Here is a 17,224-nt window from a genome sequence, read left to right as displayed (position 1 = left end):
TAAATACTGCCGACCTGAAAAACTTATACATTTTAATGGAAAAGAGTATATTCTCCAGTGTGGGATGCCACCCAGGGACACAGGGCATGATGCACTGAACTCATTTCTTCTTTTCCCATCTACAAGGGTGTTCCTGCTTTCCCACGGGCCGAGCTAAGTATCTAGAGTCGTAATGTCCATAGTGGGCACTGGCCAGTGTGACTACTGAGCACATGAGACATGGCGAGTCTGAGCCGAGATGTGCTCTAAGTTCAAAATACACCTGGATTTCCAAGTCATGGCATAAAAAAAAAAAAAAAAGAAAAAAGAAAAAAAAAAGAAAAGAAAAGAAAAGAAAAAGAGAAAGAAAGAAGGTAAAAAATCTTCATATAATCTTTATATTGGCTATCTGTTAAAAGGATAATATCTGTGGGATATTATGTGAAATATGTTATTAAAATTAATTTTACCTCTTTCACTTTTGCTTTTTTTCTGGCTTTTAATCTGACTAGGTTTTTTTAAAGATATTTTTAATTTTATCTATGACTTGCATTTTATTTCTAGTGCAGAGCACAAATCTGGAAGTTCCTCAAAAGAGTCCCCTATGGGATCAGCCCACCGATGTATTAATGCATTTGGCCGTTCAGCTGTGTGAGTAATTGATTACGTCATGTTACACGGTGATGACTTGATGCTGTATAAGACTTTGCTTTCCAGACCAGAGGGATGTACGTCCCTGCTGGCTTGGAACAAGAACGCTGTCCTCCTGTTAGAGGACCTCGTGCCTAGGAAGTGAGTACAGGGTAGAGAAGGGGAATGCACAGGTTACTAATTTAACCAAAATGGTCACAGATAAGCCTTTTCCAGTCCAGAAACTGGGATACTCCTGTATACACCATTCCAGGTTTCTTCATCCATACTGCCTACAGCTACAACTCAGCACTGATACAAAAATGTCAACAGATATGAGAAAAAGCTGAATGATCACTGGCTGTAGGTGATACAGGGAAGAAAAACAACAACCACCACCACCAATAAAACAAAAACAAAAACAAAAACAAACCAGTTGTGATATCTATTCAGTGATTCATCCTACCTCTCCTTCTTATGGAAGTATACCCCCTGGGCAGAGATCGCTATTTCCCTTAATGTTTATTTCCCCTTTCTTCCATGGAAATATAATTGTTTGCTGTATATTGACTTCCCAGACTCAAAATTATTTTTCAAAGTCTTACAACCAGGTAGAAATACTTGGCTGGAATTTCGTCAGTGGTACTGAACAGAAATGCAGGTGATGTGTCCTGGGGCCCCTCCTTCGGACACAGCTGCTGGGCCTCTCCCTGCTTCTTCTAACCCCACTGTGTCCTATTACCTAGGATTTGGACAGCACCTTGGACCATGAGGGGAACGGCCCCACAGGGCTGACAGGGTGAGTCTTGAGGACATTTTCATCCTGGAGACAGAGATGCCATCCTAGTCCAGTAGGGCCTGACTCCTACCTTCTTTATGAGAGAGAATCCCATTTCCATTTGGTTGAAACTCTTCTTGGGTTTGGATTTTTGTCACCTAGTCTTTATCACCTAATTCTAAATAGTAATCTCAAATTCTCCTCTTTAAAAGGTTTCAGGCCTTTCTATTCATTTTTGTTTGTTTAACATGTTACTACTCCAAATATACTAATATATATATATTTCCTTAAAATGTTAAGTTTAAAAAAGATACTGAATGTTATTGTCCCTAGACACAATCTGTTCTGGTTAGGGTATACAGATTAGATATATACATCCTTCATGGAATGTCTTTCAGCTACTATAGCTTATCATTTCAGAAAGTTAAAAAGTAATGGGACAAGAACTAAATTGAACAAGAACTAAAGGATTACTCCATAAAAAGGAAGGTATATCTAGTTTAAGCAAAGCCAGGGGGTCACCATCTGGGAGGAGAAAAGAGGGGATGATAGAGGTGAATTCTCTTTGCTTCTGCGTATGAGGGAGGTGGGTGTCTGAGAGTGATGGGTCTCTCATGGAAAACAAGCCCAGAAAACCACACAACAAAAATGCTGTAGAAGAGCCTTTCTCTTCTAAACTATCATTCAGTAGGACGTGAGAATCTGTGAGAACAGGAAGCTGAAAGGCTCTCTGAGCAATTATCTCAGAGTGACATGTTTGGAGGTGGAGGGTGAAGAAGGATGCCCCCCATCCCCTCAGCCTGGGTGGGGAGCCCTGTCTGCTAGGAGGTGAGAGCCTCTGGGTGTTTGATACCAAGTCAGGTTATAAGTGGGGGGCCAGGATCCCAACAGAGTGTTTTGAGCTTATGATGAGATTCAGGGCAAAAAAAGAGAAAAAATTATGAATTAAGAAATAAGATAAGGGGGCGCCTGGGTGGCACAGCGGTTAAGTGTCTGCCTTCGGCTCAGGGCGTGATCCCGGCATTATGGGATCGAGCCCCACACCAGGCTCTTCCGCTGTGAGCCTGCTTCTTCCTCTCCCACTCCCCCTGCTTGTGTTCCCTCTCTTGCTGGCTGTCTCTATCTCTGTCAAATAAATACATAAAAAAAAAAATCTTAAAAAAAAAAGAAATAAGAATCGAACAATATCCTACACACATATTTCCTTTATGTGACCTCCAAAATATCAATGTAAAATGGATGCACATTTCCTACTTTTGTCTAGTTTGGGCTTTTAAAATAATGACATATGTTTCTGGTATAGAAAAGCAAGGAAAACATTAAAGAATAAAAGCATTTTTCCCCTGTAAGAGGAAAAAGTAATACTGGTGAATTAGTCCTCATGTATTTCTGGGAGCATTACACATTACCATCACTTGGTAGGAACATGACTTTTGCTGTAGTTCCTTTGGAAGCCAGGTACTGTCACTTCAGTATTAGACAAAGCAGCTAGTGACAAAGAGCAGAAGGGCATAGCAGTCACATTTCCTTGCCCAGAGATTGGTGCATCTCCAAGAAGCATAGGGAGGAGCCTCCTGAAGCCAGCACACAGATGCAGTCTGTCCTCGGTGCATGAAAATGTCACAATGGTGCATGTCCCACAGGTTGTAAAACCCCAAGTGGTTATAGGTAACGGGTACAATAGAGCCAATCCTGCAGTGTAGTCTTTCTATCTTAGATAAAGCTAGCAATGTATATGATAACTACTTGATTTCACAGGATGTATCTGACATTGTTTAAAATTTATAAAATACGAATCTTTTCACCTTAAAAAGGCTATAAGTAGGCATAAGATATTCTTATATATAAAACTTCCCTTTTTATTCCTCGATCGACTTTGTGCTTTTTTTCCCCTTCCTTTAAAAGTACAAGTTTGCATAAATTATTTTATGGCCAAAATGCAAAAAGCAAAAGCAAAACCAAACCCTCATTTTTCTTTGGATTTTTAATTTTCTATATTGAAACAGCCAAACCAGTTTTCTGCTGGTTTCAGCGTGGTTTGTACAATTCTGGTAGGACTATTCATATACTTCCTGGAAGTGACAAATCAATACTTTGACATCTTTGAAGAAGAAGATGATGATGCACTCTTTGCTCTGCTATGTCAGAGATTCGTTTAAGACAATTTATCAGTGAAATATTAACTTGGGATCGTGCTAACTCCCTTTATCACCGGTATCATCAAAACCCAAGAATTAACCTCACTGCCATTGAAAGGGGAGCATTTTTAGATTTGCAGGGGCGTGCATAAAACTTGCCAAAGGATCTGGTTACGTAACCGATTTTCATAATATGCAAACTGTGTGAATATATATATAGAAGAGTACCAGGTTATACTGAGTAAGTGTGTGTGCATGCATTTGAATGATTAGATTTGCTCCCATCGTTCCTGAAATTTAGAAACCACTGATATCCTCGGAAATGTTTGCTTGTTAACCAATTTCAAAGAAATATTTCTCTTGTACCCACATCACTAGGAAAACATGCATCGCTATCTGCTTTGCTCTGCTTTGTCCGTACAGCAGGTACCCGATGCCGCTTTGCCCTTCAGTATTACTGTGCATTCACGAAACGTGCCAACTGTGATGGAAGACGGAGCCAAGGTGAGGACACCAGTGTGCGCTCCTTACCGCGGCAAATGGGCCGATGGTCGCTCCACGCAGCCAGTGTCTCTGTGACTCTCTGACAGGTTATGCTCTTGGATCCCTGGAGCACATAATTGTCCTCACAGGAGAACTGTACGTTTGCACCAACCCTAAGCAATTAAGAAAACAAAACAACCAAAATTATTTTTGTAAGCCTTCTTAAAAAAAAAAAAAATTAGCATAGTGCTGTGAGTGTATTATTCCATGCAATCAATATCACACTTCAAACAATCCATTAGAGATTACTCTTAGATATAACCGTGTATTTGGCACAGGATAGAGTCTCAAGACCTGGGTTCAAATTTCTGTTGTTCCAACTTCATAGCTAAATAAATGAATGAACCTTAATTTCTTATCTGTAAAATAGACAAAATAACAAGGTGACCTGACTTCATGGGGTGGCCTAAGTGAGAAAATGTATAGAGAAACAGTTGCATACCCTGAAAACAAAACAATGTTGCAGTCATTCCTTGTGAATAAATGTCTATGAAAACAAGGATTGAAAAAGTCCAGGTTAGGAAAATGTCGCAGTACACAGAAAGACAAGTGCTATAGGGTACCCCTTACATGAAGGGCCTAAAATAGTCCAACTCATAAAATCAAGGGCTGGAGGGGAGTTACTAAGGGCTTGGGGCAGGGGAGGAGATGGGATGTTATTAATCAACTGTCATAAAGTTTTATTTAAGTAAGATGAATGAGCCCTAGGGATCAGATACACAACATTGAGCCTCTAGTCCACAGTAATGTGGTCTTATAATTGGCTAAGAGGAGAGATCTCATGAGAAGTGTTTAATCACAATAAAATAAAAATTCTTCCAAAGAAAGGCAGGAGGGAGAAAATGTCTCAGTAAAAAAATCTATGTTACTATCACAAACACTATATTCAGAAGGCGGGTGATACAATATTTCAGAAATATCTTTTACAGTAATTCTTTTACAGTAAAATTTACAGTACTATAAAATTCTTTTACAGTAAAAGAATCATTTGTTTGAGAAAAATGCAATCCGTCCAGCCTAAAGTTGGATGACACATTGTTCTGGCTTCGGAGCTGCATCTGCAAACCTGAAGCTCCAAGGCTGTAACACGAGTACCAAAATGTTGTTGCAGAGCAGCTATTCAAGAGGGGCATACAAAATGTGCCAGGCATGCCCAGGGTCTGAACGCACCGGATTCCTTCCTCTAGGTCTTTGTGTGGCATGGAGCTGAGTGTAGTAGCATTTCAGTATCTGATGAAGCCTATTACTTCAAGAGCAAATTCTACATATGTTTTCTATGTGAAAGACCCTCAAGTTGATGTTGACAAAAATGGGAATGCGAGGGAGTTTTGTGGGAAAACATGCACAGTGGCCCATGTGCATGGATACGGTTATTAACAGATGCAAGAGTGAGGGAAAATAAACGAATGCATTCCCTTCCTGCTTTACTGAAATCATCTCATCTAGGATCTCAGAGTGAATATGACTCAAGTGGTATTATGTCAGAATTTCCCACACTTCTAAATAACGCTCTGGGGGTGGTCATAGATATCTGCAAAAATCATCAAATCAGGGTCAGACCAACTTGAAAAATTCTGGATTCAACAAAAGTTAGCATCTTTCTTTTCCCAGGGGGCTTCTCAGTGTACTAAAATTAAATATGCAAAAGTGTATTCTGCTTACTTTAGAGAATATAAAGTATGTAAAAATCTCTAAGCTTCTATATCCAGGAAGCGCCTTTCAACAACTATCCAGGGCAACTAGAACCAACTCTATGGAACCAATTTTGAGAAACACTGTATTGTAAGTACATAACATGTCTTATTTTTGAAAGGGAAAAGTGTAAAACCAAATTCTAGACCTATTTCTCATTTTCATTGTCATTCCTAACAGTTATTTAAAATGGCTGTACGTGTTAGACACATCTGTCCATAATTTCTGCTCATTGGCTTTTGTTTAAACCTCTGGAGCCACACTAAATAAATGAAATAAATCAAAAATTTTGCTCTGAAAGCAACTATGATTTCTCCATGTTTGGCCCCATCTTTGATTCCTTCTATTTACCCAAATCTCAGTTTTCACATATTTTATCATTCTTTTAATACATTTCCATTGAACATCTCCAACTTGCTACTTCACTCTAGGTATCAAAGATGAAACATCAACAAGAAGTTAAAATTTATCAAGGTCCCAACCTAATCGAAGTTGATTTTCTGGACAGAACTCTAAGAAGAAAATTCCAGAAAAAAAGTTATTAATACCTTCCCATTGACAGGTAAATTTAGAACATCTTGATTAATTATGTTGAACAACTTTGACAAATGCTAGCAGTCAGAAAGTGTAAGAAATAACAGAGAACTGAATTTGTGTAAGATCAAGGTATACTGTACATAAATAATAAATACCTAAGTGGCAAAATTTAAAGTTACACAGTTAAAGTAGCACAATTTTGTGATTTAAATAGAACAGGGAAAGTAAATGTTTCACTTCTTCAACGCTTAGCTCTTCTGAAAAGCTCATCACTCAAGTTTCTGAATTCCAAAGACATTTCACTTGTCACCATCTACTTGACTTTACCAGCCACGATTTAAAGAGTCTTTTGAGGTGAATGAACTATTTCAAATATGGCTCAGTTTTAACATGAACTATTTCTAAATTCAGTTTTCCTAAATAATGGCTATGCATTAATTTAATAGTGGTATCATAACAATTTCTGATTTAAAAAAATTGAAAAAAAAAAAAACACCTGAAGTGACTTAAAGTTTAAAGCAGAACTCAAAATAAGATATGTGATATCTAACTGTCCAAGAATTACCAGCAATAGAAACCATCTAGATAGAGAGATCCCACATCTTTCCTCAACCCATACTGGTTGATATGGATTGAATCTACTGAAGCAGCCAATTTCTCCATTTAGAGTTTTCTAAATCAATAGATAGATCAATAGATGGATATAGATGATAGATAGATAGATAGATAGATGATAGATAGATAGATAGATAGATAGATAGATAGATAGATAGATGATTGATAGAGAATCTGCCTCTTTGTTTCAAGCAGAACTCCAAGCTGAAGAAGTGAAGGACAAGGAGTGTAGCAGAGACATGAGAGGAGGGTGTGTCATGGCTGTGGAAACGTGGAACCCTGTTTTCCTACCACGCCTTGGACCAAGAAGCAGGTTGGAGTGAAGAGGTAGAACAAGACAGGGTCTTCCAGTGTAGCCTGTCGGGATCCCAGGGTAATACTGGACTTGCTCTCATTTTCCAGCTGTGACCTCACAGCGAATTCTCTGTGTCTTATGGTGCAGCCTCTCCAAAGGAAAATGTGGCGGTATGCCTAGCTTAATGAAGACTGAGAGGATGGGGCCCCTGGAGAGGTAGAGCAGCGCATTCCCAAGCCCTCACAGCCCTTGTGTGCTGGCTGTGGAGGCCATAGATTTGGAAGTCATTCCACAGCCAGGAGGAGGGTGTGGGTCTTGCCAGAGCCTTGGGGGCAGGGGGCACCGTGGTGGTGATCCACGGGGCATGGAGAGGTGGACACATCGTGTCTCCTCCTCACCTTTGCTGGGATGGCCTTTCCTTAAGCCCTGGCATTTAACATCGTAAAGGCAGGGAGAAGGAAGTAAGTAACTGACTTTAAGCCTAATGAATTGACAAATCATTGATTTTAACAACTTCAAGGATGAATACATGAAATTTTCTGACTCAGACAAAATGGGGATTTGTTAAAAAAATCATTACAGTTTAAATAAAATTACATGTTGTACATCTGAATTCATGAGCCTATAATTCAACCTCCTATACATGGTTTAGTTAACTTTTCAACTAATACAATATTCTTATCGGATGCAGGTCTCACTCCTGCTTCTCCCCATCGCATCTTTCATTTTATTCTCTCCCTCTTCGTCCTTACTGTTGTTGTTGTTTTTTTAATCATTAAAAAATTGTTTATCTCCCATAAATAACATTAATTCTTCCAGTGGTTTCTTGAGGAAGGTGCAAAAAATTTTCCTGAAATCTATGTTAAATTGATTTGAAGGTATGTCCTAACTTTAGAAAAAGGAAAAAAAAAAAAAGATATTTGATCCAAGGAAAGAAATGAGAGGAAAATTGTCAGGAGCACTTCTAATGTCCTTCAGCATCTTTAGAATATTTAGACTCAAGTTCTAAACCTATTCATAAATATTCCCAGTGCCCTAAAAAGTGCCTGGCACATCATAGACAATAAATATGTGTTGAATGAAGGAATAAAGAGAAGCCACTTTCCTGATGCCAAGTATGTCAATCTGCCAGGAAAACAGGACTGAGAAATAATGCTAATGAAGAAACGTATCTGCTCTTCACCCTCTTCTTTTGGCCTTTATTCTGCCTTACCTGCATTGGCTCAACAATTGCTTATGGTCAGACTTTTATGCACTGGGTGCTGTGCAGGTCATAAGGATGCATTGATGAGCTACTGGGGGCAAGAGATACTTCATCAATTAATGCACAAGCAGTTAAATAAAGCTGCACTACTATGGGAAAACAACACATTTTGCCTTTGGTGAAAAGTTAAGAAAAGGGTATTGCTAGAAAAAGAAGATCCAAAGAATTTATTTACTCTTTTTTTTCCCCCATGGTGAATGTGTGTGTCCTAAATTGAACTCCCCTACATACACGTTATAGAAAGCCCTGTTGGTTTCAGAGTTGATGGTTTGTTCTGGGAATTGAAGATAGCTAAGTTTGTCCACGATGGTATTTTCCATTTCTATTCTGAAAGCCATGCAAGGTGTCCCACTCCCTCCTGGCCCAGAGTTTCTCCCCCATAGACACACAACTTTGGTTTCCTGTCCTTCACCCCTTCTACTTTCTCTCTCTTTGATAAGGAACTTTGTTCTTTTACTGCTCCTAAGTATGTTTTGAGAAATGTTAACCTAAAGCACACAAGTCCAGAAGATGTGAGGCTGGACAAACAGGCCACCCAGAGAAGGCAGGTATCAAAAGCAAAAGTCCTTGAGGGAATGCCTTGTGTTTTGTTCACTTTGAAATCTCTTTGAGCTTATACTACCCCTGAAATAAATAACTGCAGAATGACCAAGAGACAAAGATGTGATTCAGATCATCTCATCAATGTCCATCAAGCCAATGGATCTGAAGGCTGTAGGAGCGAAAACTCAGCAGCCTCAGGAAGAAATCCACCTCTGCACCCATCTTGCAGGTGTGTCTTTGTGATCATGTGCCTCTACCTCAAAATAAGTTGTTTTATTTTTTTAAATATTTATTTATTCGACACAGAGAGAGAGAGCACAAGTAGGCAGAGCAGCAGGCAGAGGGAGAGGGCAAAGCAGACTCTCTGCCAAGCAGGGAGCCTGATGCGGGGCTCAATCCCAGGACCCCAGGATCATGACCTGAGCCGAAGGCAGATGCTTAACTAACCGAGCCACCCAGGCGCCCCTCAAAATAAATTGTGTTAGATAAACCCACTGATTCTCCAATAAGTGAGTCCTTCCTCCACTCGGAAAGGACTTTCGATACTTAACTAGATGCTCTCCGTTAACTGAAAGATGGGGTCCTCATACAGGAGAATGAAAGCCCACAGGACAATCTGTGCTAACCCAGGCACTTGTGCTGAAGATACCATCAAATGCCATTGTTGGAGAGATAAATGTACAGCTGCTGTGAATTTTGGAATGTCTTTTATTACCCTTTTGATTTTCACACATATTGCATCATTTCTGGGTCCTTTTTTTTTCTTTTTATAGAGGCAATTTTAGACTCATCTCCTCAAACCTTAAGGCAATTTAGTACGACTAAAAATGCATTACAGAGTAGATGGATCTCTCTAGCCTAAGGAAAGAACAAAAACTAATATTTCATATCATTTTTAGAGGCTGTATGTTTACAATTGTGCAACAAAGACCCTTAACAATGGTTAGAGTACAAGGCACCTTGAGGGGATGAGCAACAATAATGTCATGACAGGGGCTTCCATTGGCCAGAGATCTTCAAATTGTGACTAACCTTCAGAAGCATGCCATTTAGAAGAACGTATGAATTTTCCCATGAGGCAATTTAATTTAAGGCTTCCAAGTATAAGTTTGTGGGAATCTGCCATTTGCCCAACAAGAAGACTTCCTGTCTGACAAAGTAGAAACATTAAATCCTCTGCTTCATGACCCACCCACATGTTCCTACAGAAGCAGAAGCCAGGTCCACACTATTTCAAAAGAAGCATTTTGGGAAGTAAAAGGTGGGAAGGGGATCTGGATGCTGTAGGAGAAGCTGATCAACTCAAAGGCAGAACTTTCCCACAGGCTCTTCTCCCATTTCCTTTGTGTCTCCTTCTGAGTTCGGAGGCAGAAGGTCATCTCCAGTCAGGAGCAGACATTTTTCATTAACCCTCCTCTTGTGATCTTCGGATAACAAGCTTGATAATACCTAGAAGTTCCAGAAAGCTCAGTAGTGTCTGTATATTTACTTCTAGACTCATGTTTGCCATTTTTTTCTGGTTTCCAGTAGTATTTCATCATGGTATCCCTGCAATCCCTGCTCATTTATGGAAGCTTCTCACAGGCCTTACTTCCTTATTATTTTTTCCTAGAACATTATTTGATGGAGGCCATGACTGAGCAATATTTTTGCAGAGGGGGAATCAAATTGACAACCCTTGTTTCTTCAAGGTTTGCAAACATATAGATGCTATTGAAGATAAGCTATTTGGAAGAGGCTTCTAATAATGAGGTTTACACACACTTTTTTTTCACACAATACTTGTGATCTCAAATGCTTGTTTTCAAGTGCAAGCCCTTCTGAGTGGTTATGCCCACCTGTCTATAATAACTTATTATGGATGACATACACCAGACAGTCCAATTGTTGTTGGCCTTGTTTGCCCATTGAAATCACATGAGCACTTAAAAATTCCCAATATTGAGGTATCTAGAGTGATCCAATTCATAAATACAGAAAGTGGTTTCTAGGAGACATAGGCAGTGGTGGATGAGAAGTTACTGCTTTGTTTTGGAAGATGAAATAGTTCTGGAGATAGATGGTGGAGATAGATGTGAATGAGCTTAATGTCACTGAACTGTACACTTAGTAATGGTTAAGGTGGTGAATTTTATACTAGATATATTTTCCCACAACTAAAAATTTAAAAGGAAATCTTAATGATCGGGCCATATTCTTGATAATTAAATCAGAAACTTTGGGGACAGTTAGAGCATGGCTGATGGCAGCTCTCCATCTAGCATTCTTTCCATGGATGCATTTTTTGGTGGAGTTGCATTGGACAAGGAAGCGAGTGATCAGATGTTGTGAAGACTTTTTAAGTGGATTGGAAACACTGGGGAGCAGGCGAATGGCCCCAAATAAATGCACTGATTAATTATTTAGTTTTCACTGCATTTATATTCTTCTTAAAGTTGGCAACTCTTCTGTGTATCAATGATGATGATCTCACATGCTTCCTTTGACCTCGAGGTTGTTGGTACCCCTGAGTAGCATCATAGAAGTTTTGTAGAATTGTATTCTATAAGAGACGAAGGCAAAAGTATGACTAAGAGGCACAGAACTTGGCAGTTCTCACAGGACTTCAGAAATGCTCAAGTTTTTTATCTCAACGCTTTCTTTCACAGGTAGGGAAACCAATAAACAGAAAAATAAACTGCATTACAGAAGGTCATTGTAGAGAACACTAATTTCCACATAGTCCTTAAAAAGACCTTTCTGTTGATGATGACCATGTGGGCTAATAATGTCATCAACTATTTTTTGCAGTTTGAAATTAACAAATTAAAATATGCTTAAATAACCATGATCTATTGTCCCGGAAAACTACTTAAGGGGATATTATTATTATTTTGATGAAAAAATAATTTACTATTACAGGTATTGGAAAGACTGTGGAAGAGAGAGGAGAATGTTCCATGAGTTCTACTTGGCAGATTCTTTATTGGAAACCAGATAATTTATTGGAAGCCAGATAAATGAGACCTGAAACATTTATAGTGTGCCCTTTTCAAAGGTACATAATGGTTCAAATAGTGTGGACAGGAAAACATTGGTTGTAATATTTCTTAAGTCATGTTCAAAAATATAGCCAATGCTCTTTGAAAGAAGAGCCATCATTGGCAAATATTTTTCATAGACTACAGTCTCTTAGTAACAGTGTATCTAATGGAGAATAAGATGCCCACATTCGTCAAACAGCATAGAAACAACTGATGTCCCTCCCATATTTTTCAAATTTTATATGGTTTGTATGCTGGTTTATATGCTGTTAGTGTAATTCTTTATATTTTCATATAACAAAAGGCAGGTGGCTCTGGTGTTACTGAAATTGACTTACGGTGGAGAAATACTAAAGCTTGCTGCACCAACATTTTAAAACTATAAAGAAAATTATCATTAGTAAGAAACGCCAAAGGGGGAAAAAAAAGGAAAAGAAAGAAAATTATCAATGTGTTATAAGAAAAGGAACAGGGTTGAATGTGGTAGTTAGTAGAAATGAGTGGTAGTTTATCAAGATACTTGGGTTATGGATTTTTTTCCTGCTTCTCATTGATTATGTAATTGTATTTTATGTATCCCAATTTCTCCTTTCATTGGATGACACATCATTCCACTTGACACACCTTGACTTCATAAAGTGTATAAATGTGAGATTTCTTTGAGAAAAAGGGGCCAAGATGCAAGAACAAATGGTATTGACTTGAATAGTGATCTATAAAAATCAATAATATAAATTAAATATTTGTTTTTTAAGTCAGAACAATCACTCTCTCAACACCCAAATTCCCTTTTTGACCACAGGTCATGTTTTAAGAAAAGTTGATAATCTCTCTGACCAATAGCAGTTAATTTAATGGGTTTAGCTGAGTACTAATTAGGCTATGATTGCATACCCTAGCGACAGTCTTATCAGTTTCAATTTAATCCAATTTAACATAAAAACCTGTCTACCATATGTTGGGCACAGTAATAAGAAATCAAATCAATAAATCCTGTCCTCTCCTCTTTCCTTCAGAACCTCATAATCCAACATGAGAGAACCATACATCTAGTGTGAGAGAAACATAAATATGTGACATAAACAGTTCTGCTGAAAAGGCTGAAATAATGAGATGAAGCAAGGTGGGAGTAAAGACTCGTGGTCCTACAAATGGAAGGTGACTGTGTGGATGGGGAAAGGCAGAGACAGAACATATTCTGCCTACAAAAAACAAATCCTAGGGAGAACCATGGAGCATGTGTCTGCATTCCCCAATTTTGCTTCTTCAAGCTCCTCGTGTTTCTATATTAGCTTGCCCTAGTCTACCTGTGGGATATCCGTCACCTGAGAGCAATTTTCATGGGTGGTGAAGTGTGGTGAGAGGGGAAACTATACTTGATTAAGAATATGACTAAGAATTGAAAACAGAAACACAGAACCCTGAGGGTAGCAGTAGCCTTTCTGAAGAGGAGGGAGTTTTAGGCTAGGTAATTCAGCTTGTATAAATTTAGGATTGTTGTTAAATGGGGTTCTGCCACCGAGGGTAGTGAGAGATGCACATATGAAAGCAAAGGAAGTAGCACCATGGAAGAGAATGGAGGCCCATACTTTTCAGAAACCTAGGAGATCCCTAAATTCAATTTCGGCATTACTATTAATAAAGATCTTTATGAAATGAAGATTTGATAAATAAGTAAAATAAAGATTTTATAAAGAATAGATCTTAAGATTAGAAATAATATACATAAATAACCTATAACATGTAGCAACAATATAAAATATAATATGTATATAAATATATCATACGTTTATGCAACATACATAAAACCTATAACTTGTGTCTATCTATATAATATTTTATATAATGTATAATATTTATAGAATATATGTAAAGAACCTATTACACCCAGCAGTGTGTTTCATAGGTGGGGCTAGTCTACATAGATTCTTTGTGCAAAATTACGATGTGACATTCACACATAGTTGTCAATTAGAACAAAGTAACCCTTCTGCTGAGTGTAGGGAACCCCACGCTAAGATCCATGGGTTGGAACACTGAGCTCAAGGTTAGGTTTGAACTACCTCTTGACTCCTCACATGGCTAACTGGTGGTGTCTACAAACTGCACCCCCTATCCAATGGTCCTGTATGACAGGTGTGAAAATATTTAGTCATTGTAATTGCCATTATTAAAAAAAAACCTTTGAGGTCAAGAGGGGCTTTGGAGTCAATAGGACCTAGTTTCAAGTCCCAGCTGTAACCATGACTAGGTATAGTATCTTGGCATGTTAACATTCTGAATTTCAATAGCTATATTTGCAAAAGTTAGGATAATTTTATCTGTCTGTACCTAGAGTGCCAATCCTACTAGCATATGAAATAGATAAATAATAGAAGTCAGCATCCATTTTTAAAATCTCCATCGCTACTCCAGCTCCATCCCTTACATACTGGTGTCTGCATTTTTGTATCATTCTATTCATAAATATTCAGTTCTAATGAATATACTTTGTCTTTCTGAGAGTGGTCAGTGGTGAATAAAACGTCAGAAAATTGTCCCCAAAATGATTTGAATTCAAATAAGGAAACTTCAAGTTTTAGTCTTCATTTATTTAGAATTCTTTATAGATAATACTAGAATTAATATTTAGATTGCCTATGGGAAAAAAAAAAGATTTCCATAGAAATAAAAATAATGGTATAAATAAAATCAGATGAGGAATATTTTACCAACCTAATAAAGTGAACATTTTTTAAACAGAAACAGCCCCAAATTACATATAATTACAGTGCTAACTACAAATGAATTCCATCCACTCTTCCTGACAATGTTGGTCATTAGTTTGGATTATATGTTAGTCATTAGTTTTGATTACATGAATTTAGAAAGAACTGAATAGCCTTTCATTAAAAACAGTCTCAAAAAGATTTTAAACAATCAAGAATATCCTCCCTCTTTTTAAAGCACCAGCATTTATAGTCAGCTTATTACATGCCGGGCCCATGACACGCCATTCCACTTGGTGGTCATAGGGAATTTTTACATGGTTGTGATCTTCCAGTTTGCATATGAACACACATGGATTCTACCCGGATGGAGGCAGTCAACAAATAAAGATTTTACACATTGAATGCCCAGGATCAGTCCACAGTACCAAACTATCATTAGGGATGACACTGGGTTTTAACTTAGTAAAAATATAGAAAATATCTAAATAACATGTTTCTTTGTTCATATATCCTTTTTTTTAATGCCTTAGAATGATTATTTTTATGCTGCATAAAGTCAACTTCCATATCTGGTGCACCTCGTTTCAAAGGGCAGCCCACAGATCCCTGGAGTGGTTAGTGAGGCCCTTTCAGAGGGTATGATATTTTTTACATTAAACTGTTTTTATAATAATACTAAGAGATGTATGCTTCTTCCCATGTGTTGCTATTTCCACTGATGGTGAAAAAGTAGTGGTGAGCAAAACTGATAGTGACCTAACATAAATGGAAGCAATAGCACCATGCACTAGCATGAAGGAGGAGAAGGAGGAGGAAAAGGAGGAGGACGAAGAGGAGGAGGAGGAGGAGGAGGAGGGAGGGAGGGGGACAAAGCTGAAGGGAAGAGGAAGGAGGAGGAAGAAGAAAGGCTAGCTCACTTAAGAAGATCCTTGAGGAAGCAGGAAAAAAATTTTAATTTTAATAAATCTTTTATTTTTTAAAGATTTTATTTATTTATTTATTTGACAGAGATAGAGACAGCCAGCGAGAGAGGGAACACAGGCAGGGGCAGTGGGAGAGGAAGAAGCAGGCTCATAGCGGAGGAGCCTGATGTGGGGCTCGATCCCACAACGCCGGGATCACACCCTGAGCCGAAGGCAGACGCTTAACCGCTGTGCCACCCAGGCGCCCCTAATTTTAATAAATCTTGATCACTGAATACATTATGCAGCTGTGGTGCATATTGAAGTCTGACATGATCCCAAGAAAAAAGTTCATTGAAATTGTTTGTATTGTGAGCTGAATTAACTGTTTTATTTTCACAGAACACCTTCTTATTTGAAAAAAATAACTGATAAGCTATTATTGCTAATATTTGAGTTGGCAGACACATTCTTTAAAAAATGAATGAATGAGCCCATTTTTTGAATGAGACTTTTATTCAAGAAAAGTAACTGAAAAAATTTGTAGCCAATGATAAAATTCAAGTTGTCTAATAAAAATTAGAAATTTTGAAAATTTGTATGTGTCACCATGAGTTTGAAACCTTCCCAATGCTTAAATATTTTTCCAATAAGATCTATAGTGATATTAACATATGCAATATTTTTGATATTTTGTAGCAAAGTGTATCAACATTTGGAAGCACCCATAACTCAATGAATCATTATTTGTCAAATGAACAAGTCATGATGGTACAAAATCATGCATGTATAAAACATTTCAAAATGAAAGCTGGATCAATGGTTTTTAAGGTAAAGAGGTATAAAACATTTATTGTTATAATTTCATATTCCAAATTGAAGCCAATATTTAAGAAAATATCGTTTGTCAATTTTTATAGTATTGCATGTTGTATATCTCTATATATCTCACTGGAAAAATATTTAAGCATTGTAAAGCTGTCAAACTCACGGTGGCACATACAAGAAACAGACTCTTACCTATAGAGAACAAACCGATGGTTCCTGGATGGGAGGTGGGTGGGAGAGGATGGGTTAAACAAGGTGATGGGCATTAAGGAGTGTGCTTGTTGTGATGAGCACTGGGTGTTGTATGTAAGTGATGAATCACTAAATTTTACTCCTGAAACTAATATTACACTATATGTTAACTAACTGGAATTTAAATAAAAACTTGGAGAAAATAAAATAAAATAAAATAAGATAAAATAAATTCATTTATTTTTCAACCATATCCAAGGCAGGATTTTTTAAAATATTAAAACCAAAACAACATAGTGTAACAGACAGAATGCAGCAACAGATGTATGAATCCATATACAGTGTTACCAGACTAACAAAAATCAAAAGAAAGTTAGAGTGACTATGATAAAACAAGACAAAGTTAATTTCAGAGGAAAAAAATATTACCCAATAAAGAGGGATACTGCATAATATCAAAAGGATGAATTCATTAAAAACACATAGCAACTTTAAACATGTATGTAACTAACAACAGAGCTTCAAAATACATGAAGCTAAAACTGATAAAACTA

At 37.7% G+C, this 17,224-nt stretch overlaps 1 protein-coding gene across 1 annotated transcript in view; it reads right to left on the bottom strand.

Annotated features, from left to right (window-relative positions):
* The window catches only part of CSMD1 (CUB and Sushi multiple domains 1), a 1,583,970-nt gene that overhangs the window by 549,335 nt on the left and 1,017,411 nt on the right, over positions 1–17,224 (bottom strand). The window contains exon 9 of the mRNA XM_048226225.2: positions 4,057–4,181. Coding sequence (XP_048082182.1) covers positions 4,057–4,181 — 125 coding nt within the window. The remainder of the gene's footprint in view (positions 1–4,056; positions 4,182–17,224) is intronic.

Source organism: Ursus arctos, unplaced genomic scaffold (assembly GCF_023065955.2).
Source record: "Ursus arctos isolate Adak ecotype North America unplaced genomic scaffold, UrsArc2.0 scaffold_27, whole genome shotgun sequence".
Taxonomy (NCBI): Eukaryota; Metazoa; Chordata; class Mammalia; order Carnivora; family Ursidae; genus Ursus; species Ursus arctos.
This window is presented reverse-complemented; position numbering and strand designations above follow the sequence as displayed.